The sequence below is a fragment of the Nanorana parkeri genome, unplaced genomic scaffold, assembly GCF_000935625.1.
Source record: "Nanorana parkeri isolate BGI_ZX_2015 unplaced genomic scaffold, ASM93562v1 scaffold139, whole genome shotgun sequence".
Classification (NCBI taxonomy): domain Eukaryota; kingdom Metazoa; phylum Chordata; class Amphibia; order Anura; family Dicroglossidae; genus Nanorana; species Nanorana parkeri.
The window spans coordinates 2,055,438-2,074,605 of NW_017306407.1; the positions used below are offsets into that span (position 1 = coordinate 2,055,438).

The following is a 19,168-nucleotide window of genomic DNA, read 5'->3' on the forward strand; positions in this document are numbered from 1 at the left end:
AAGTTTCTGAAACTAAAATAAATTACAGCTGTATTCTGGTTTTTCTTTTGACATGCACTTGTGAACTATTTCTTAAAGACTCTGGAAAGTTGTGTTGTGTTTTCAATTGTATTATATGGGGATATATTCACTTAATTAATCATTGCTTTTGCATATATTCCATTGCTTTGTATTTATTTCTGTATACAGGTCAATGAAAGCATCTGAAATGCATGCCAAATTTTCATGAAAGCACCTAAAGACATGTTGAATTTGTTATCCTTGTATATTAAAGTGACTAAACTCAGGAGGTAAATCTTAAAAATGGATTTACTCACCCTAACTATTAACAAAAATGTATCTTATTTGTGTATCACTGGGCTGTAGATCCTCAAATTATCTCTGAATTGGTGCTGATACTGTCCTTCCTTCTGGAGGGTGGCTACTTTTGTTCCCCATGGTCCCTGTGTGTTGTAAAGTAGCCACCTCTCCAAACTCACTCTCCTGATGGACTAAAATCTCAATACAAATTAGTAAACTAACGATGAGATTGTAGTCCATAACAGGAGCGAGCTTAGAGAGGTGACTACATTATAACACACACAGGGACCATGGGAAACAAAAGTAGCCCCCCTCCAGAAGGAAGGACAGTGTCAGCACCAATTCAGAGATGATTTGAGGATCTACAGCCGAGTGATACACAAATAAGATACATTTTTGTTAATAGTTAGGGTAAGTAAATGCATTTTTAAGATTTAACTCCTGAATTTAGTGTCACTTTACAGTCATGAAACTTAGTTGAAGTTTTATTTTTAACTTGCTTGACTGGAGATAGATAATTCTCTGTTTTGGAGCTCACTGTGTTGCTTTTATATTTTCAGGTTGCTGGTCATACATAGGTGACCCACATGATTGTCACCATGAAGAATGTGTGGTAACTACTACTCCACCACTCATACAGAATGGGACCTACCGCTTTTGTTGCTGCAGTGCTGACATGTGCAATGTGAACTTCACAGAAAATTTCACACCTCCAGACCCTACTGACACAACACCTTTCAGTAAGTAAACAGCAGTGCAGCAAAACTAAAGATAATCAACTTTCATTTGGGAGGGTGAAACAGACTTTAATCACTTCATCTTTTTTTTTTTCTATTCCAGAAGTATTGAGAGTGTTGGTATATTCATAGCATCATTAAATGTATGGAATGTTTTAACCAATTTAACACCATTAAATGAACAAAGCTCATATTTTGGCATATGCTCACAATACAAATATTTTCAAGTATATTCCATACAATGCAAAATCATATTCTGAAATATGTTTCAGCATGTTCTGCTCATTGCAGAGCTGATGTTTTTGGCTATAAAGTGCAATACAAACTGCACTCCCTTGTACCAAAAATGCATAATAATAATACGCATTATAATTATTGTTATTGTAAAGTTAACTCTTCATTGGTGATGGCCAGGAAGAAGGGGATCTAAAGAGGAGGACAGCTGACTGTCAACGCCATGCTACCGAAAGTGATGCAGTGTCACCAGAGCAATGTTATGCTATTCACAAAATATTATGTGACGTTAGCACTGGTTCCTTGAATTGGTGAATGCAGTTGCAGAGCAATGGCATGATCCAGAGAGAAGAACTGGTCAGCTAGCTTCCAAGGGGCTTCTGCACTGTTCTGAAGCAGGTGTCCCAACTGATAGACAAAGGGTCTTACTGCGTATGTTATGATTCATTCTATTTTTTTCAGTATGTGATTAGGTTTGACTTGTTATGTCCTAAAAATCAATAAGAAAACGATGAAACATCATTATTTTTATTCTAAGATTTCAGGGTGTGAAGATACAACCAAAGGTGCCCCTATCAGCAGGATAGGGTCCTGTGTGAATGCAACGTTTAGCAATGCTAAGATAGCATAGTCTAATTATGTAAATATATTCATGGTGAAATGATTCATGCTTCCAGTATATGAATAAAATATCACTGAATGCTGCTGTTGTGAAGATAGATTGGTACTGATTTTATACTAATATAGAAAAGCTCTGCTAATCACTATTTATATCTAAACCAGGATTAGTAGTCTAATATTTCATGCTAGCATAATTGAGAGCATTTTAAGGATTACAAAGTCAAGTTGTTGCTCTCTGCAAGCTTTAGAATTATGTATGATTTATATCATGCATGATAAACTGGTTTATGGTCATCTTTCCTCTTCTTTGTGGCCCTTGACCGATGTAGGAGTTAAAAGGCCCAAACTGGTCGGTAGCTAATAAGAGCTGCACTGGTTTGCTATAGCAAAACACCTATTCAAAGTGCCCTGAGTTCTGTGGTATCCTATATATTATGGTCCTTCAGTTACAATGTGTAAGAACCACAGTTAATAATACTAGCTAAGTAGCATAAGATGTCTTGGTCTCTACATAGCAGCTGTCTGGATTCACAAATCCTCAGCATCAGCTCTGAAGCTTGTACATGGATCCCACAGGACTGGAGGTTTTCGAGCTACCCTGGAATGTACCCTTCAGGCAAGGGGGCACTGCATTGTGGAACTTTTCAGACCTGATTATACTGGTTAAGTTAGCCACAGAGACACTTTCCGGTTCCAGAGCTGTGGCACAGCCTCAAGTGGGACCCTGTCTCTGAAGGCCCCCTTAGAACCCCACTACCAGCTATTGTATTAAGCAGCCATACATGAGCAGTGCCAGCATCTGAGAAGATGCAAGCACTGTTTGGCTAATAATTTTCCACCCTACTACTTTGACCAGAGACTTTTGAAAAAAATGATTTCATTGAACTGGGTGGCGCTAGCAGGGCCACCAAAAGCTTGAATTTTGTGCGCGGGTCACCAGGTTTAGGGATATGTTTTGAGGCTGGTGAAATCTTCAAATTTTTCGTTTGTTTACCATTCTTGTTGTTAATCGGTTCTCCCTGTTCAGGTAATTGTAGTACCCTACTTGTTGGTGGTTGCTTTAGTTCACAGCTCCTACTTGTGCTGACTCTGAGTCTTTTGAGGTAGTCAGGTTGATCCTTTGTTACCTTCCCTGGGTTGTTAGTAGTTCTCTTTGTCACGGAGTCTATTAGCTAAAACAGCAGGCAAATTTGTGGTATAACAGGCCGGGTTTGGTACACAAGCAAACGGTACAAGCAGTATAGGAGCAGGCAGAAGCATTGTCACTGATCAAGCCGAAGTAAGAAGCCAAAGGTATCAAGTTTAAAGTGGAAGGCGATAAGCGTAGTTGCTAAATCAGCAGCCAAGGGTCGGTACACGAGTAGCAGTATGAGGATGATGTTGTATGGCAGTAAAAGCAGAAAGCGAGATATTGGAAGGAGCACAATAATCTGGCAAACATGTAGTGCTGAGGCATGGCTTAAATAGGAAGTTCGGAAGAAGAGCAAGGAGTTCAGATTTCAGCAAATAACTAGGTTTAACTAAGGATTGCACAAGAGATCAGGCAAAGCGTTAGCCAAGGTTCCAGGTGGCTCTGCAGGAAGAACCACTGGCAGATACAGCAGAGGTCCTGGGTTAAGATCCGGATCCTGGCAGCCTTTCTACTTCTGATTTGAGCATTGGTGATTCAGATTGTTCCAAACAGGTTCTGGTTCTGTCTTAGATATGCCAGTAGCTGTTGTCCACCCCTCAATTAGACTGCTGTTGGACATCCCAACCTTTTCAGAATTCATGAAATCCTGTGTCCCTGAATGGACATATTGAAGGACATAGGTCCAACCCCTGTCTTTATTGGTCTTATATTTTGTACTGTTTGCTCACAAAACTGCGGTTAGAGGCGGGGCTATATGAGGACTAGCCTTCAACTTTTTTTCTGGTTGCCAGTCTCTAAATATCCTGCAGATGGCAGGATGTAATCTGACTGTTTCAGAATTCCTCTGTTCCTCAATAGCCTTCAAGAAGATTTCATGGTCAGTTAAAAAATCTTATTTTTTATTTTTTGGTGCAAGTTGAGTCAACAGCTTCTGCGGACAAATTGGCTGTGCTTCATACACCTACTCATTTTGTGCAGCAGCCTAAAGGTGCCCATCACCTTTACACATACACGATTATTGGACGAAACTTTTCATTCGATGATCGTACGACGGGGCATCCTGCCCCGTCGTACGATTTTCGTACGACGGCCCCATCCTGCCCCGATTATCGCAAGGTTCAATCAGCCTTAGTTAGAAAAAAACACCTGGACGACTTGCGGTAATTGACCGCAATTATTTAAGTTTGCGCATGCGCAGTGTTAATCATATGACTTTTGACGGACGGAAACGCCACCAACCATGCGAACATCGTACAATCGACCAAAGTTTTCAAACATGCTTGACCGTCAAAAGTCGATCGCATACGATTATCGTACGATAATCGTAAGGTGTATGGGCACCTTAACAGTTTATGACCTGGACAGAACACTACTCCATATCGATAGTCATATTTGAGTGTATATATAGGATCAATTAAATTCATGTGCCTTACCTGGAGGGGATTGTAATGTCTGGCAACTTGCCATCATTCCTAAAATGCACATATTTTCTTAATTTGACATGTTTCATGACTTAAGCTGCCCATACACCTTACAACCATCGCACAACTTGAGTTGTGCGATGGTTGTAAGTTGATAAAAATGTTGTACGTTCTGCCCATCTTGGACAGGCAGATCGTAATTGCGATCATCACAAGCCCTCCCCGCTGAGGGTAGGGCTTCCGATGATTGCAGTGCTGAGTGGGCAGTGTGCGCGGGCAGTGTGCGCTTGCGCACACTGGCCTGTGCGGCATTCGTCTTCCGAGCACGCCACCAACCTGCCGAAAATCTTACGATTTTCGGCAGGTTTTCCAGTGTGCTCGGAAGAGGAAAGTCGTGCGACCTTACCGTAGAAGTGGTCGCACGCTGCCCATACACCTGCCAATTGTCGTACATTCTGCGATTCCCATTACATCCCGGTGATCCCGCGATTATTGTACGACAATCGGCAGGTGTATGGGCACCTTAATAGTGTGCCAAGCGGAGCATACCATATGGTGTAGATTAGGTGTACTGTATGGATCATTTCTTTGGAACCGATAATATAATGCTGATGGCACAAGTCATTTCTTTGGAACCGATAATATAATGCTGATGGTATAAAGTGTCATGTTTCAACAGAATTTCGGAAAAAAGGAAGCCACATTCCCTGATCAACTGAAGCTGACCTTATAGTACTTCTGTGTTTGACTGAACCATTTTCATTCTTTGAACACTAAAGGTATTACTAAACTCAAGAAAACCCAAGAAAATTCTAAATGTTTGAATCAAAACATGTGGATGCGCATTTCACTGTGCAAAGGCAGTGGATCATTCAGAGAATTGCTCACTTCTGGAATTTTGTAATCCTTATACCTGATAAAATGGCATTCTCCTAGTGACCTTCTTCTGAACTCCTGGTATATGTACACTACTCAAGTTGCTTGGAGGCTGACTTTATCAGACCTTGCTATGTGAGCTGTGCCAGTGCACATTCGTGTGATTCTCAAAACAAAGTGTGTAGTCTTGCAACGATCCATAGTTCAACTGGACCAAATCAAATAACCCACATACACATACCCATATTTAGATAGCTAAACCTGCAAGAAGCTTCAGCTGTAAAATTCACCACACTTTGCTATGTATGCGATTGCCCAGCAGTAATCGGATAGTTTAACATTCCATAAGGGGTGGCGTAACCTTGATACACCCATCATTTTGTACACTAAGATTACAGTGTTTTTCAGTGGGAGCAAAACAGATGTATCACATTTAACCCATTCATCATTTCAAAAATAGAAATGTCAGCTTTAGTCAGAAAAGAAACTTCTTCTCTTTTTAAGCATTTTAAAGATGCAGGAATGAGATGATAGTCTCCTGAGCCATCCATTGACATCCAGGCCATTAGATCATCTCATGTATGAATGACTGCTGGCAGGCTTGTCTGACAGATCATGGGATGAACATGATCACAAAGGTTAGAAAACCTTGTTTAATCTCTTCCCCCACCCAGGTAAGCTGGCATTGTGACTGCCTGCAGAAGAAGCGCACTTATCCCTCCCATAGCCTAAACAGCAAAGCTCCAAAACCCATGGGCTCTTGTTGATAGCCAAAGCTGGCCCAAAAGACATAGGGTTCAGTTCACTTAGATGCATGTGTTATGTTAACTGTATCCAATATTTTGTCTCACAATAATTTTTCATTAAAATGGTAAGTTCACAAAAAAAAAAAATACATGGATGCGCAATTGGGATTTTTTCACATGAAATGACTACTTAACTACTGAAAGCCACTTCTCATGAATCGATGTTGTACCTCTGCCTAAAATGTCTCCTTTTCTTGCTCTCCCTAATAGTTACCTCATAAAAAAATCTTTGTATGGACATTTACATAAATTTGTATGATAATAAGTGTTAAAAAAGCATTAGATTGCAAAATACCACAAAAATGATTGCAGGTGGTATTTGCATTGGTAGAAGGTCATTCCTTTTGAGAATTAGTTAATGATAACTTGACACAGGTGAGGAAAATAACACAGTAAAATATATATCACATAGAGTTGTTTTTTTCTTTTTTTTATGAATTGATAGAGCAAGAGTGCTTTACACAGGACACGCTATCCGGATCTTCTCATTGCTCCGGTCATATTGTCCTACGGCTTGTTTTTATCTTCAACATAGTGAGTACCTGTCAGTTCACCTTTATGCCTGTCTTTTTGGATTAAAACGATACTGCACCAGGAAAGGCGCCTCTTCTTTTGTGTTTTTTGATAGAGCAAGATAGTTACATTGTGCTTCCATGTGCAAGCAATCAGTGCTAGGTTCTGTCAGTGTCACCCTACTCAATATACTGTAGCTGTTTTGGCCTGGCCATAGACATGAGAGGGCAGTTGGAAAATTCTTCCTTATAAAACCGCTTTCCATAAACATGCACAATTGTTTCTGCAGATACTGACTAGCTGTGTCTGATCTCAGAGAAAGTATCACTTGTTGTAAAAGGATTTTTTCAGAGAGTTGTTATGGTTTCATTACCTTGGCACCAAGGTTGTCTGCTTAGTGCATAAACATGCATATTTTGCCAAAATGATTATCCATGTTAATAGAAAGATACTTTGCAAGGGCTGATTCTTGCTTTTTTAATGTGTTGCCCTGTGTTGTCCCATCCTTCATAAATGCAGCACATCACATACCAACATGTGTTGCCCCAATGTACATATGCTGTATGTGTTATAGTGGGAATGGGTGGCATGTTCCCATTTTAGGATATATAATCCAAATAGTGAGAATGTACCCTAAAAAAGCACTTTTGGTGTTCCAATGTCCTTATCTTTTGTCTATGGCTAGTCCTAAGTTGGGTATACTCTGGTACATTTTTTAACAAACTGTCTTATAAAAAATCTTGTCAGAAAATTCTTCAGTGCCATTAGAGACTTGGACCATGTCGTTTAAAATTTTGTTTGAATTTAACATTCGATTTTGGAATTAATGGAGTTTCTCGAATGAAAGCCACATTCAGTGTTAGAATTTCATTGGTTCCAGGAAAAATTTCCATCCAGCTCCTTTAATTTTTTTTCATCTCTGTAGTCAAAATCCATGGTTGATTTGACCCCCATTAACTATTAGAAAATCGAACAAACATTCCACATTTTTTTTTCTACTGGTGTATAGCCAGCTTTAGCCTGAAAAGTGATTGGAGACCAATTTAAAAAGGATAACAATTTATTTCTGTCACACTGCAAAATCAGCCAGATTCAGCAATTATTAGGTCAATGGGGAACAAAAGTGGCCACCCACCAGAAGGAAGGACAGTGTCGGCACCAATTCAGAGATGATTTGAGGATCTACAGCTGAGTGATGCACAAATAAGATGCATTTTTGTTAATAGTTAAGGTACTTGAATGCATTTTTAGGGTTTACCTCATGAGAGTTTAGTGTCATTTTAAACATATGTCCTATGTGTCCTAAATTATCTGACGAAAGTGTGTTAACTTGTGGTGGAATATATAGCTGATTCTCAGTTTGGAAAGATGATTGGGGCATAGGTCCGTAAACAGGAGTGGATCTAAATGTCAGGGAGCACACACAGATTTTTCGAAGTCTTATAAACTAGGTGATGTAGTCCATATTCATTATAATCAGGCATCTCAGCTATGTAGGATAAAGAAAAAAATTAGGGGGCAGTGAATGTGACAGTTGCCGAACATTCACTGCAGGTAAATTAATCACTGTAATTAATACCACATGCACCAGGAAGATATACCTGCACTGAATGTTTAGTGCATATACAATTCACTGCTTACACACTGTAAGTGAATTAAAAATTGTATGCCAGTCCAGCAGATTTGCATTTGTAGTAATAATAATATTAATAATGATGTATAAAGCACCAACACCTCTATCAGCCATTGTACAAAGTAATACATGCATTACATATAAAATATATTGCATATTGCGTATATAACAATAATATCCTTTTCGATGATGTCATAAACACTAAAAGGTTCCACAAAACATAGTGTAGGTGGTATAACATATCTTTACCTATATGTTTTTATATATATATTAGTAACATTTAATGTGTACTTACAATGTTTAAGATGACCTAGCATATTTAGAATCACTGTTGGGTTATGAACAAATCACCAAATATATCTAGAGTGTCACTTTAACTTATAATGAGTGTTAGAATAAAAAAAGTAGCTGTGCCAGTTTAAGTGCAGCTGCTGTAATACTAAGAGTGATATTGAAACACAATTTTATATTTTGCTCCTTCTTCTTGTTTAGTCCAGTCCAGTTAATCTGATACCCCTAATTGTCTTTTTATGTATCCTCCCACTGGGGAACTAATTGGTGCAGTCTCTAGACTATCTGTTTAAATCACTCCCTGATGTTCTCACTTGGGCCCATGCCTAGATAATTAAAACCACATGGTTTATGAGGTTTGCGTTTCTAACCACTATAAATATTTTCAAATTCCCTGCATCCTTTAGGGTGGCCATACATACTCACTAAGATGGGTGGGCAGAAGTCTTTCTCTCTCACTCTCTTTGATTACAAATTCTTGCAATTGTCAGATGGGCTTGTAACTTCCCCTTGAGGGAGCCCTATATGGTCTGATTTTTACCAAATTATTAGAGGTGATGCTTGAATTGAGACAAAATCAGACCGTGTATGACCTCCCCATTTGTTGTTGCACTGAACAAACAGCAGACAAGAAATAAACATAGATAACTGACAGAAATCATCATGCTGCATTTTTTTGATAATATGTGAGAGCTCATGAAGATTGTAGAGCTGCATTATTGAAAGAATCCTTATGAGACTGGGCACCGTCCAGTACATGGCAACACTTACCGTCTGTAACATGTTACGGTCAAGCTCAGAGCTAAAATCTGTTATGGCCAGATCGGAGAACAATTGCACACTTATGATGGCAGGTAGACACTACCTGACAACAGTATTTGTGGTTAATAAACCTGTCCAAGTCACAATTGTCCACCCTTAAGATAAGCTGCTTTGGTAGTATCAGCCAGCACCACTCATCTTATTCTCTGTCCTCTGGCATGAACAGGAACATGGGACAAAGCATACTACCCATGTTTATGGTCCCATCACCTGCTACTAGCTCTGAGAGTGGCCGCATCATCATGCATGCATATCTAACTGTGCTCAGAAGTCTATGGAAAGTCTATGGGTGGCCTTAGGTATATATGTTCCAGTGGCACTTTGCTTTCAGCTCCATTTAGTTCAGAGTAAACAGGTCTGATGTGGCACCATTTCCAGTCCATTGAACCCTATGAGGACAATTCTTCTAGCGTACACGAACCTAGGGTTCCAGATGTTATTAAATAAACTCACTTTGTTCTCTACATCAACTCTCTACATAAGTTTTTATGAACCATCTAATCGGTCTTTGAAATCAAAGTTTGAAGGAAACGTAGGCAAACATCCATGTACACTTACATGGTTTATGTGAAATCCTATACATTTTTATACATATATAAAATACAGTTTTTGCATTTTATTTAATACCTTAAAGGCATACATAGAAGTAAGCCTGTCAGTAAATCCGAGCGTGTATTAACTGAGTTAATAAATAAAAAATATTTTTTAAGTTTTAAATTGCTCTTTTTTGTGAAACGGTAAAAACTTGGGGCACACAAAACAGCAACTCACGCTAAAAATCTGGAGGTTGGCCTCACACCTATATATTGCCGTAATGTTTTATCCACAGTGTCGTATGTGAACTGTGTTGGTGTGGGTCGCGATAAAATAATGCAGATATACATGTTATCACAATGCAGCTATTAAAATGCTGCCATGGAGAGAGTTAAATGAATGTAATAAAAAAAAGTTAAAAAAGATTCAAGCACTGACATGCGTTGCAACAATGCAATGTCTCACTTGGGTACTATGCACACTATAACACGTGGCTGCTAGTGTGAATGGGCTCTAAAGGTGGCCATACACTCTACAACCATCGCAAGACTTTAGTCTTGCGATGGTTGTAAAGGGATTAAAAAAACGTACGATCTGCCTATCTTGGACAGGCAGATCGCACTCTCGATCATCGCAAGCCCGCCCTCCTGAGGGGCGGGCTTCCGATGACCGCAATGCTGAACGGGCAGTGTGCACCCGATCGCATACGATTATCGTACGATAATCGTGCAGTGTATGGTTCATAGTCTTGCGATGGTTGTAGAGTGTATGGCCACCTTAATGGTGCCCATACACTGCACGATTATCGTACGATAATCGTATGCGATCGGGTTTTCGTACGATAATCGAGCAGTGTGAACGGAGACGTGCGACCGTTTCTACTGTACGGTCGCACGTCTTCTGTCGAACCAGCATGTTCGAAAACCAGCCGGGAATCGTACGATTCTCGGCTGGTTAGAACGGTGCTCGGAAGATAAATGCTGAACGGGCCGGTGTGCGCACGCGCACACTGCCCGTTCAGCATTGCGGTCATCGGAAGCCCGCCCCTCAGGAGGGCGGGCTTGCGATGATCGAGAGTGCGATCTGCCTGTCCAAGATAGGCAGATCGTACGTTTTTTAATCCCTTTACAACCATCGCAAGACTAAAGTCTTGCGATGGTTGTAGAGTGTATGGCCACCTTAACACAGATTACATGCATTGCCACAATGTGTATGGTGTGGGTGTATGTAATTTGTATGTGTGTGGGTGTTTTAGGCCTCATTCACATGGCTGCAGGCGTTAAGAATGATCATCTGCGCCTGGGAGTCATAGGTCGGTGTTTGCATACAGTCACAGCCAGCAGACTGTAAAAAAAACACATAATGGTCTGAGAGATGCCACAGCTGTATGCATGTAACTGCACATCTGAGCACTTACTGTACATGTGTACAGGGACGCATGAGTTGCCCAGTTTTCATCCAGGATGTGTGGCTACATATGTACAGCCGTGGCCTCTGTCAGCCTGTCACTGATATGTACAGGCTGCTGTCCGCGGCTGTTTGAACGCTCCTGGGCTGTGTGAACGCTCCTGGGCCAGAAATATGCTCCATGATGCTTGAGGCCTTTGCAGAGCCATAAGGCCATGTGAATGAGGCTTTATTTTTGTTTTTTATTATTCTTTATTTATTTTTATTATTTTGGACATGTTTTCACATTTTTTATGAATGGCTACAATCATAAGCTATTCGTTTAATCAGGAAAGTCTAGGGAGCATTTCTGCTATTGTTGGAGCAACCATGAGCTTATAGCAGAAGGGAATGCAGAGAATGTAAGGCTTACTGAGCTGGCTAGCTAGAAGCGGTTCTGTTAGGACGTATGCCTTACACTCATAGCAGTGAGTTCTGATTTAGGTAGGTTGGGAAATTCCCCATCTTATCTTTTGTAGGATGAAGCTAACATTTCAGAGCACGATCTACAGGGAGGCTTGTCCAACATGTATTGAAGAGTATATAATCATGATTTCCAAAAGGAGCAACAGAAGCCCTTGTCTTGGAACAGCTTTGACTAAAGCTAGAGTGGAGAAGAAAGTTCAGGCCGTGTGTTCTCCACCTAGAACATAGTTTCAGAATGATAGGTTTTTTATTTGGAGTACATATATCCTCCTTTGTGGTGGGCGCTCTTTGAGGCTAGGGGCCTGTGTGGCAAAGCAAGCTGTTTTCTGAGTGCAGATTAAACTGGGAAAGGAGGGGCTGGTAGTAATGGTGAGGGGAATAGGAGTGTGTGGGGTGTATCACTCCCTGGCTCATTGGAGCCTGGGATGTTTATGAACACTGGAGCCTGGATATGGCCCAGCCTGGAGGCAGGCTGTCTGCTTCCTCTGTGCCTTGTCTATAACACCTCAGAGGAGAGAAATAAAATTGATTAACCCTTCCGCTGAATAGTTTCCACTGCTAGTTTAAAAAAGTGATCTTGGTTAATAATTAACACAATGCTGCTGATTTATTAGACAATTTATTTTTATAACTATGCAGTTAACACAGCGCTGATCCATTTTATTCTTTTTATAACCATACGTGTACTTTGAACACTCTGCTTACATGTTTGGTTTTTAGGCTATATCGATGTAAAAGTAACATGAGGACCAGACAGTTTTAAAACAGCTGCAAGTGCCGGAAGCAAAAAAAAAAGGCAAAACATCGTATAAACTGTTCAAATGGTTTGCAAATGTAAATGTGTTTACTGCCAGTATTATGTTGTTTGTTTTTATATAGATTAAAGATGGGCCATTTTGATTAGTTTTTTACATGTAAAGCTGGCTGTGCACCGAGCGAATTTCGGACGATTCTTGATAATCGGATGAAATTCACACTGTGGATGGATTTATCTGCCAATCTGTCTTTCAATCTAAAGGTGCCCATACACTGCTCGATTCTCGGACGAGAATCGCGGGAAATCCTGCGATCGTACGAGAATCGAGCAGTGTGAACGAAGACGTGCGACCGTTTCTACTGTACGGTCGCACGTCTTTTGTCGAACCAGCATGCTCGAAAACCCGCCAAGAATCGTACGATTGTCGGTGGGTTTCTAGCCTGCTCGTTCGATAGCTGTGGAAAGGGCCGGTGTGCGCACGCGCACACTGCCCGTTCTGCATTGCGGTCATCGCAAAACCCGCCCCTCAGCGGGGCGGGCTTTCGATGATCGCAAGTACGATCTGCCCGTCCAAGGTGGGCAGATCGTACGAGCTTTCAATAAGCATACGACCATCGCAAGACAAAAGTCTTGCGATGGTCGTAAGGTGTATGGGCACCTTAAGGCACCGGGTGGAAAATTTGTCAGTTGAACAGAACCTAGATTGGATCAGATGCAGACACTGTTCAGGTATTTTTACAGCTGGTGGGGACGTCCGTCAAAGTACTATAGCCACAGCTAATCTAACAGCTTAGGGCCCCATGCACACAAGGCTTTTATGTGCATTTGGGGATTCTTCCATTCTTGTGGCAGCAATCCCAGGTGTGCCCATTAAGTTAATGACAGGGTGACAGTGACTGCACATGTCTGTAGCTATCCGCATTAAGGGCCCATTCACACCAGATGCAGTGCGTTCTGGCCTGATTCTGGCCAGAACGCACTGCCTCACATTGCGGCCGGCTCACTTTTCTGTGGAGCAGGAGGGGGCGTAGCGGGACATTGAAGTGAATGGCACCGCAGCCACGCCCTCCGGCCCAATGCGATCGGCCACACAGGATTGCAAGGCACATTATGCCTGCGGTCCGATCAAATTGCTGCAAGAACAATTTTGATCACACCAAACCGGACCGCAGGCATAATGTGCCATTCACTTCAATGGCCCGCCACGCCCCTTCCTGCTCCACAAAAAAAGTGAGCCAACCGCAATGCGAGGCAGTGTGTTCTGGCCAGAATCGGGCCGGAACGCACTGCATCTGGTGTGAACGGGCCCTAAATTGTACATGGGGAGATGCTTTTCTTGGGACATAGAGAGCTTGCGCCATGAGGCAAGCATCTCTCCCAATCTGCAGGCAATAATATTATCTAGGATTACATGCAGACAGCCATAGACAGATGTGGCCGATGTCATCCTGTCAATAACTTGAATGGGTACAGTAGCCTCATCTGAACGGGGACTCCTGGCATCTGAAGGTTCTTGCAGCAGTGATCCCCGAATGCACATAAAAGCCCCGTGTGCATTAGGATTTAGTGTCGGGTCTCCTGCCTGCTAGACAGGGCTGTATTGTGTGACAGAGCTGTAGAAATGTAATAACTGGATGGAAATAAATACAAATCCTTTGGCAGTTAAATCATCTCCCATATATGCATTTCATCTGTGTATTTGCTTCAGCTGTTTGCCTGGAGTTCAGCTTTAAGTCACAATGCCACTGAAGTTGGGAGGTAAAATAAAAACTGATTTTAAGCACATGCTTTTTGTTCACCTACACTTACTCCCTCCCAATTCAGATGTGCCCATGTGCCCCAAGTCAAATTCAATGCATAAGTAGCTTTATTATTTGGTTTGCTCGCTGGGCAGCAAGGATATCATTTAGATGGGCCTGGTGCTACAGAATAGTAACTGCAAGCAGTGTAAAACGCATTTTAGGAGTTGTCCTAAAGAGAATATTGCGCTTTATTCAGGCTTTGTATTTTGATTGTTTCACCATGTACACAATACATCATTTCAGTTAAACGCACAGACACAGACCTATCAATGACTGAAAAATTATATTTTTGTTGCTTTTTTTGAAGACTGATATTTATAGCTTCTTTCTTTTAGGAGGTTAATCAGTGTGCAGCACAGAGAAACCATTCAGAGGATTTGCAGATCTATAAATAAAGTGAGGGTTGTTACTTCTGTGTGCAATGACGAATGTGGTCTGAATAGCCGTATTACTGTCTGCTTCCTTTAACCCACTCGCTGCCGGATAGAGCTTAGTATTTCAGAGTAGATGAAGCATAACACAGGTATTCAAATGTAATGCGGATTAGGTTTAACAGAACAGAGTTAACAGGTCCAAATTATTGTTGTTTTTTGTTGAATTAGAACAGTTGCCCCAAAGCTTTGCAAGCTTGTGAGTCACAATGAACTATGACAAATAGTGCTGAGCCGCAAAGAGTGTGACAAATAGCAATAGGGAAACACTGTTTTTCGCTAATGAGACAACCTTTACCTTTACATTGCATGTAATGATATGTGATATGATTACATGTAGTTAGGAATCAATCATTATTCATGGATTCACGATTGATGCGTCCAAGGATAGGGATTTGTTTCTAACTGCATGTAATCATATCATATATAATAATACATGCTGTAGCTCAGGCACTGGGCCACATGACTGTAGCAATGTGTTGTTCAGTGGCATTTTTTTTGGTGTGTGTGGGGGGGGATATAACATTTTGCTATGGGGCCCTATGATTTCTAGTTACGTCCCTAGCTGGCAGTCACTTGAAAGGTGACTAAGTCCCCATTCACAGTAGGACGTTTGCAGCTCATATTTTTCAGCACAGAAAAGCTCCGCAGAAGCCTGTGAAGCAAGCGCTTCCTGTTAGGGAGATCAGCGCGATGTGACCCTTTTTCCTATTCCTAATCCCACTGATCTGCCCAAAGAAGAAGCTCGTGTACCTTTTCCAAGTAACTGGCTTTTTGCTCAGAGCGACGCTGTGCTGAGACGTGAACGGGATCCATGTGATTTCTTGTGCGGAGCTGAAAAATACGAGGTACAAACGCCCTGGTGTGAACGGTGACTAAAAGCCAGATTATTGGCAGGATTTGCTTTCTAGACACTCCACCACATAACCTGTAGTATATAAAATGATTACTAAACCATAGACATCAAGTTGCTTTTTTATATATCTCCAGCCAGGCAAAACTCACATATTGTGAAGAATCAGGCAAATGTAACAGTTTTTGCTGCTCACATTTTAATATGTTGCAAATGAAGAAATAATGTATCCCTTCTGTATGCTGCATGAACTGTATGCTGAATGGGAACTACATGTATATAACATAAACCACTGACTTTGCGTCATTGTACATAAACAGATCGCACTGCTTATTAGACACTGCAGATCACAAAAAAGAGTCAATGAGAGTGGCTCTGTAACATGTGAAATCTTTGACCAAATTCGTGTGTGAGAGAAAAGAATGCTTCTAAAGGTGCCCATACTCTGGCCGAATTTCAGTCGTTTTTTACTGTACCGGCCGAAATTCGCACAGTGTGTGGGGCTGTCGGCTCTCTTTCAGCCGGCATTCCTCGATCAGCTGGTTGAAAGAGTCGGCTGAAGAATCTTTGTACACTCAGAGCTGGCAGCCAATGAGCTGTCTGATCTGATCGGGTATTCTGACAGGTGCCGGCGGCACTTGTCAGAATAATATGCAAACAGCAGCGATTTCTCAATCGACACGTTTGTGTTAATGGACGAATCGCGTCAATTTTTTCGTTCAAAATGAATAGGTGTGTGGCCAGCTTTACAGGCAGCCAGCACCAATGTAAACTAGCATCAGTGTCATCCAGTACCAGAAATGGTGTCATCCACCCATCTTTTGTCATTCACCACTCTACAATATATGTCAGCTCCATCCTGTCTCTGATCTGATCTTGTGTCATTTTGGGGGTTTCAGTAAAGTCATGGCATATATATTTGCAATTTTTTATAACTGAAAGTAAGGGACTTTTTTTAAATTTTCAGTCTTTTTCCTATATAGTAAAACATATAAAATCCCAGTGGTTATTAAATACCACCAATAGAAATATCTGTCTCAATTTTTTTTAATAAAATTTGGATACACTATTGCATGACAGAGTAATTGTCAGTCAAACCATCATAACGCTGGCCTGCACTGGAAGGGGGTTTAACATGCCAATCCTCAAGTGATTAAAGCCCAATTTTATGTTTTTCTATTTGTATAATTTGCTGATGAATTACAATTGGAGTTTAACATGGACTACAAGGATAATACTAACTACACACCTCAAAAAATGCAATACTAAGCTCGAAGACATGTTAGTGGCTTCATTGACTATTTAGCTAATAGGTGGTTTTGATATATTGTAGTTGTTAGTGTACCATTGTCATGTAATTTTGAAACCCTCAGCTCTGCCCACACGCCTACCACCTTTTGCTTTTACCTTTGAATCGTGGGAATTGTAGTGCTCTAACCCTGTGTGGATGTGATGTGTGTCAACAATTCTCCTCCCTGCACCAGGGAACAGTGCTTTTTTTTCCAAAGAAGCTGATGATTTCCCTAGCATTAAAATGCTAATTTTCACAAAGTAAAGCATTACCCCAAAAAATATTTAGCAGTTCAATTGAGCATGTGGGGAGGGAACTGGAAATGCTAAACATGCAGAATCTCAGTTCATCTTTAAATTGTTGGTGAAAACTAAAATGGCAACTGCCTATCTAGTTTGCATATTGCAGGCCATGGAAGTTCCACGGAATCAAACTTTTGGAAATGCCCAGTAACCTTAAAAGGGTGAGCCAAAATGCCCAGCAATTGGCCCTGAATTTGTGACCACAAAAAGGTTTTGGCTTCAGCTTGTCACCCACAAGTTGGCAGGCTCGACATCAGGAGACTATTTTCTACACCTCCTAATCAGTTCCTGCATACCAGACCTTGTTTTTATGTTGCTTTATGCGTACAATACTTTGATGCATTTTATGAGCCAGATAAAGGGCTTGTTTAATCAATGTATGCACCATAATTATGCAGTTCTGACACAGAATATAAGTTCCCTGCAATGGTAAGCTCATTTTTTACCTTCTGGTAGACAGGTGCACATTGAGTCTAGGTCCCTAGACCAGTACATTTTCCCAGATGTAAAATTTCTGAATCCAACAACGTCCCACTGTGTCAAAGCATGGGGAATGGCATTAGCAGCAATAAAGGGACCATATTAAATGCATCTGCTGCATTTGTTAGGCCAGGTCAACGTTTCATATTGAATTGGTAAGGTTTAGAATGAGAAGAGTTTATCACCTTCAGTGGTTTGTGATCTGTCTCAATTTCAGAATCAAGTTCATAATAATATGTTTGAAATCTTTCACACCCTCAAACAACTAAAGCTTTTTTTTTTCGTCTGGGAGAATCGTCTCTACATCAGTAAGTGCTTTCAATGCATACTGATTAGGCCTGTAATCCCTAGCTGTTGTTTATGAACTAGGATGACACATAAGCCTGCAGAGCAATGCATCATTTGGGTTGGTGCAGCTGGATCAAAATAAGTGTTGTGGTGTAAAGATGCCCATACACCTTACAATTATCTGCAGATTTTCTGTGGTCAGTTTAGAAAAAGTGCAACAGATTGGCCCATGTGGAGATTACTCCATTCACACAGTTTAGGTTAGATGGAGGAATCTGTTGCACCATTTCCATCTGACCAGAGAAAATCTGCAGATGATTGTAAGGTGTATGGCCAGCTTTAGTCTTCCCTTTAGTTTATTACTCTTCTTTGACACTGTCTTGTAAGTTAAAAGAGAACTATGGGGTAAGTGTTTTTCCCTATAGTTCTCTTTATGGTGACGGGAGGACATATACTAACCTCCTTTAGTGAACCAAAGCTCAGGATATAGCATGCTATTGCCAGTGATATACTGAGAGTGCCGCAGCCGGGACGGATCCCAAAAATACTGTCGAGATCCACCCAGCTGCGTGAGTGACAGCTGGCTCTGCCTATCTAGGCAGAGGCAGCTGTGTCTGCTCACTTCCCGATCAATAGAGCTGACCTGTCACAGCTTCTTTGTCACAGGTTGGCTCTAACTATGAGGATGGGTGGAAATCACTCACCTCATAGTTCTACTTTAATTGTTGCAGAGGTTCACTGGCAGTTGCAGTTACCAATCAAATATGTATCTGCACTTTTATTTATTTTATAATAGTGTTCTGCCATGGTTGGTGAAATCTGCCGCTCCAGGCAAACGCCTTGTTTGCCTCGCGGCAGATACGCCCCTGTTGGTGACTCACACAGTAATACTGCCTAAAATAGTGTTAATACCCGGTACTTGTTGCCCTAACTGCTGATAAATCTCAGGGCCGAAAATGTGCCAAACATCAGTCATTTGTAACAAAGAGAGCTATGTGTCTAAAAGATTTAGTTATGACTCCAGAAGCTGAGGTTAATTAAATCTGATGATATTCCCTTATCATATCTAATTTGAAAACCATTGCTCCATTATTCTCATGCAGAATATCCTTCATATCTGCAATTCGATTATTTGCCGAGATCAATGCTTAATTAGCTTGTCTTATAGCCAC

General features: G+C 41.1%; 1 protein-coding gene across 3 annotated transcripts in view; it reads left to right on the forward strand.

Annotated features, from left to right (window-relative positions):
• Nucleotides 1-19,168, forward strand: part of BMPR2 (bone morphogenetic protein receptor type 2) — a 144,649-nt gene that overhangs the window by 68,304 nt on the left and 57,177 nt on the right. For all 3 annotated transcript variants that reach the window (XM_018554022.1, XM_018554023.1, XM_018554024.1), the window contains exon 3: nt 861-1,040. In XM_018554022.1, coding sequence (XP_018409524.1) covers nt 861-1,040 — 180 coding nt within the window. The remainder of the gene's footprint in view (nt 1-860; nt 1,041-19,168) is intronic.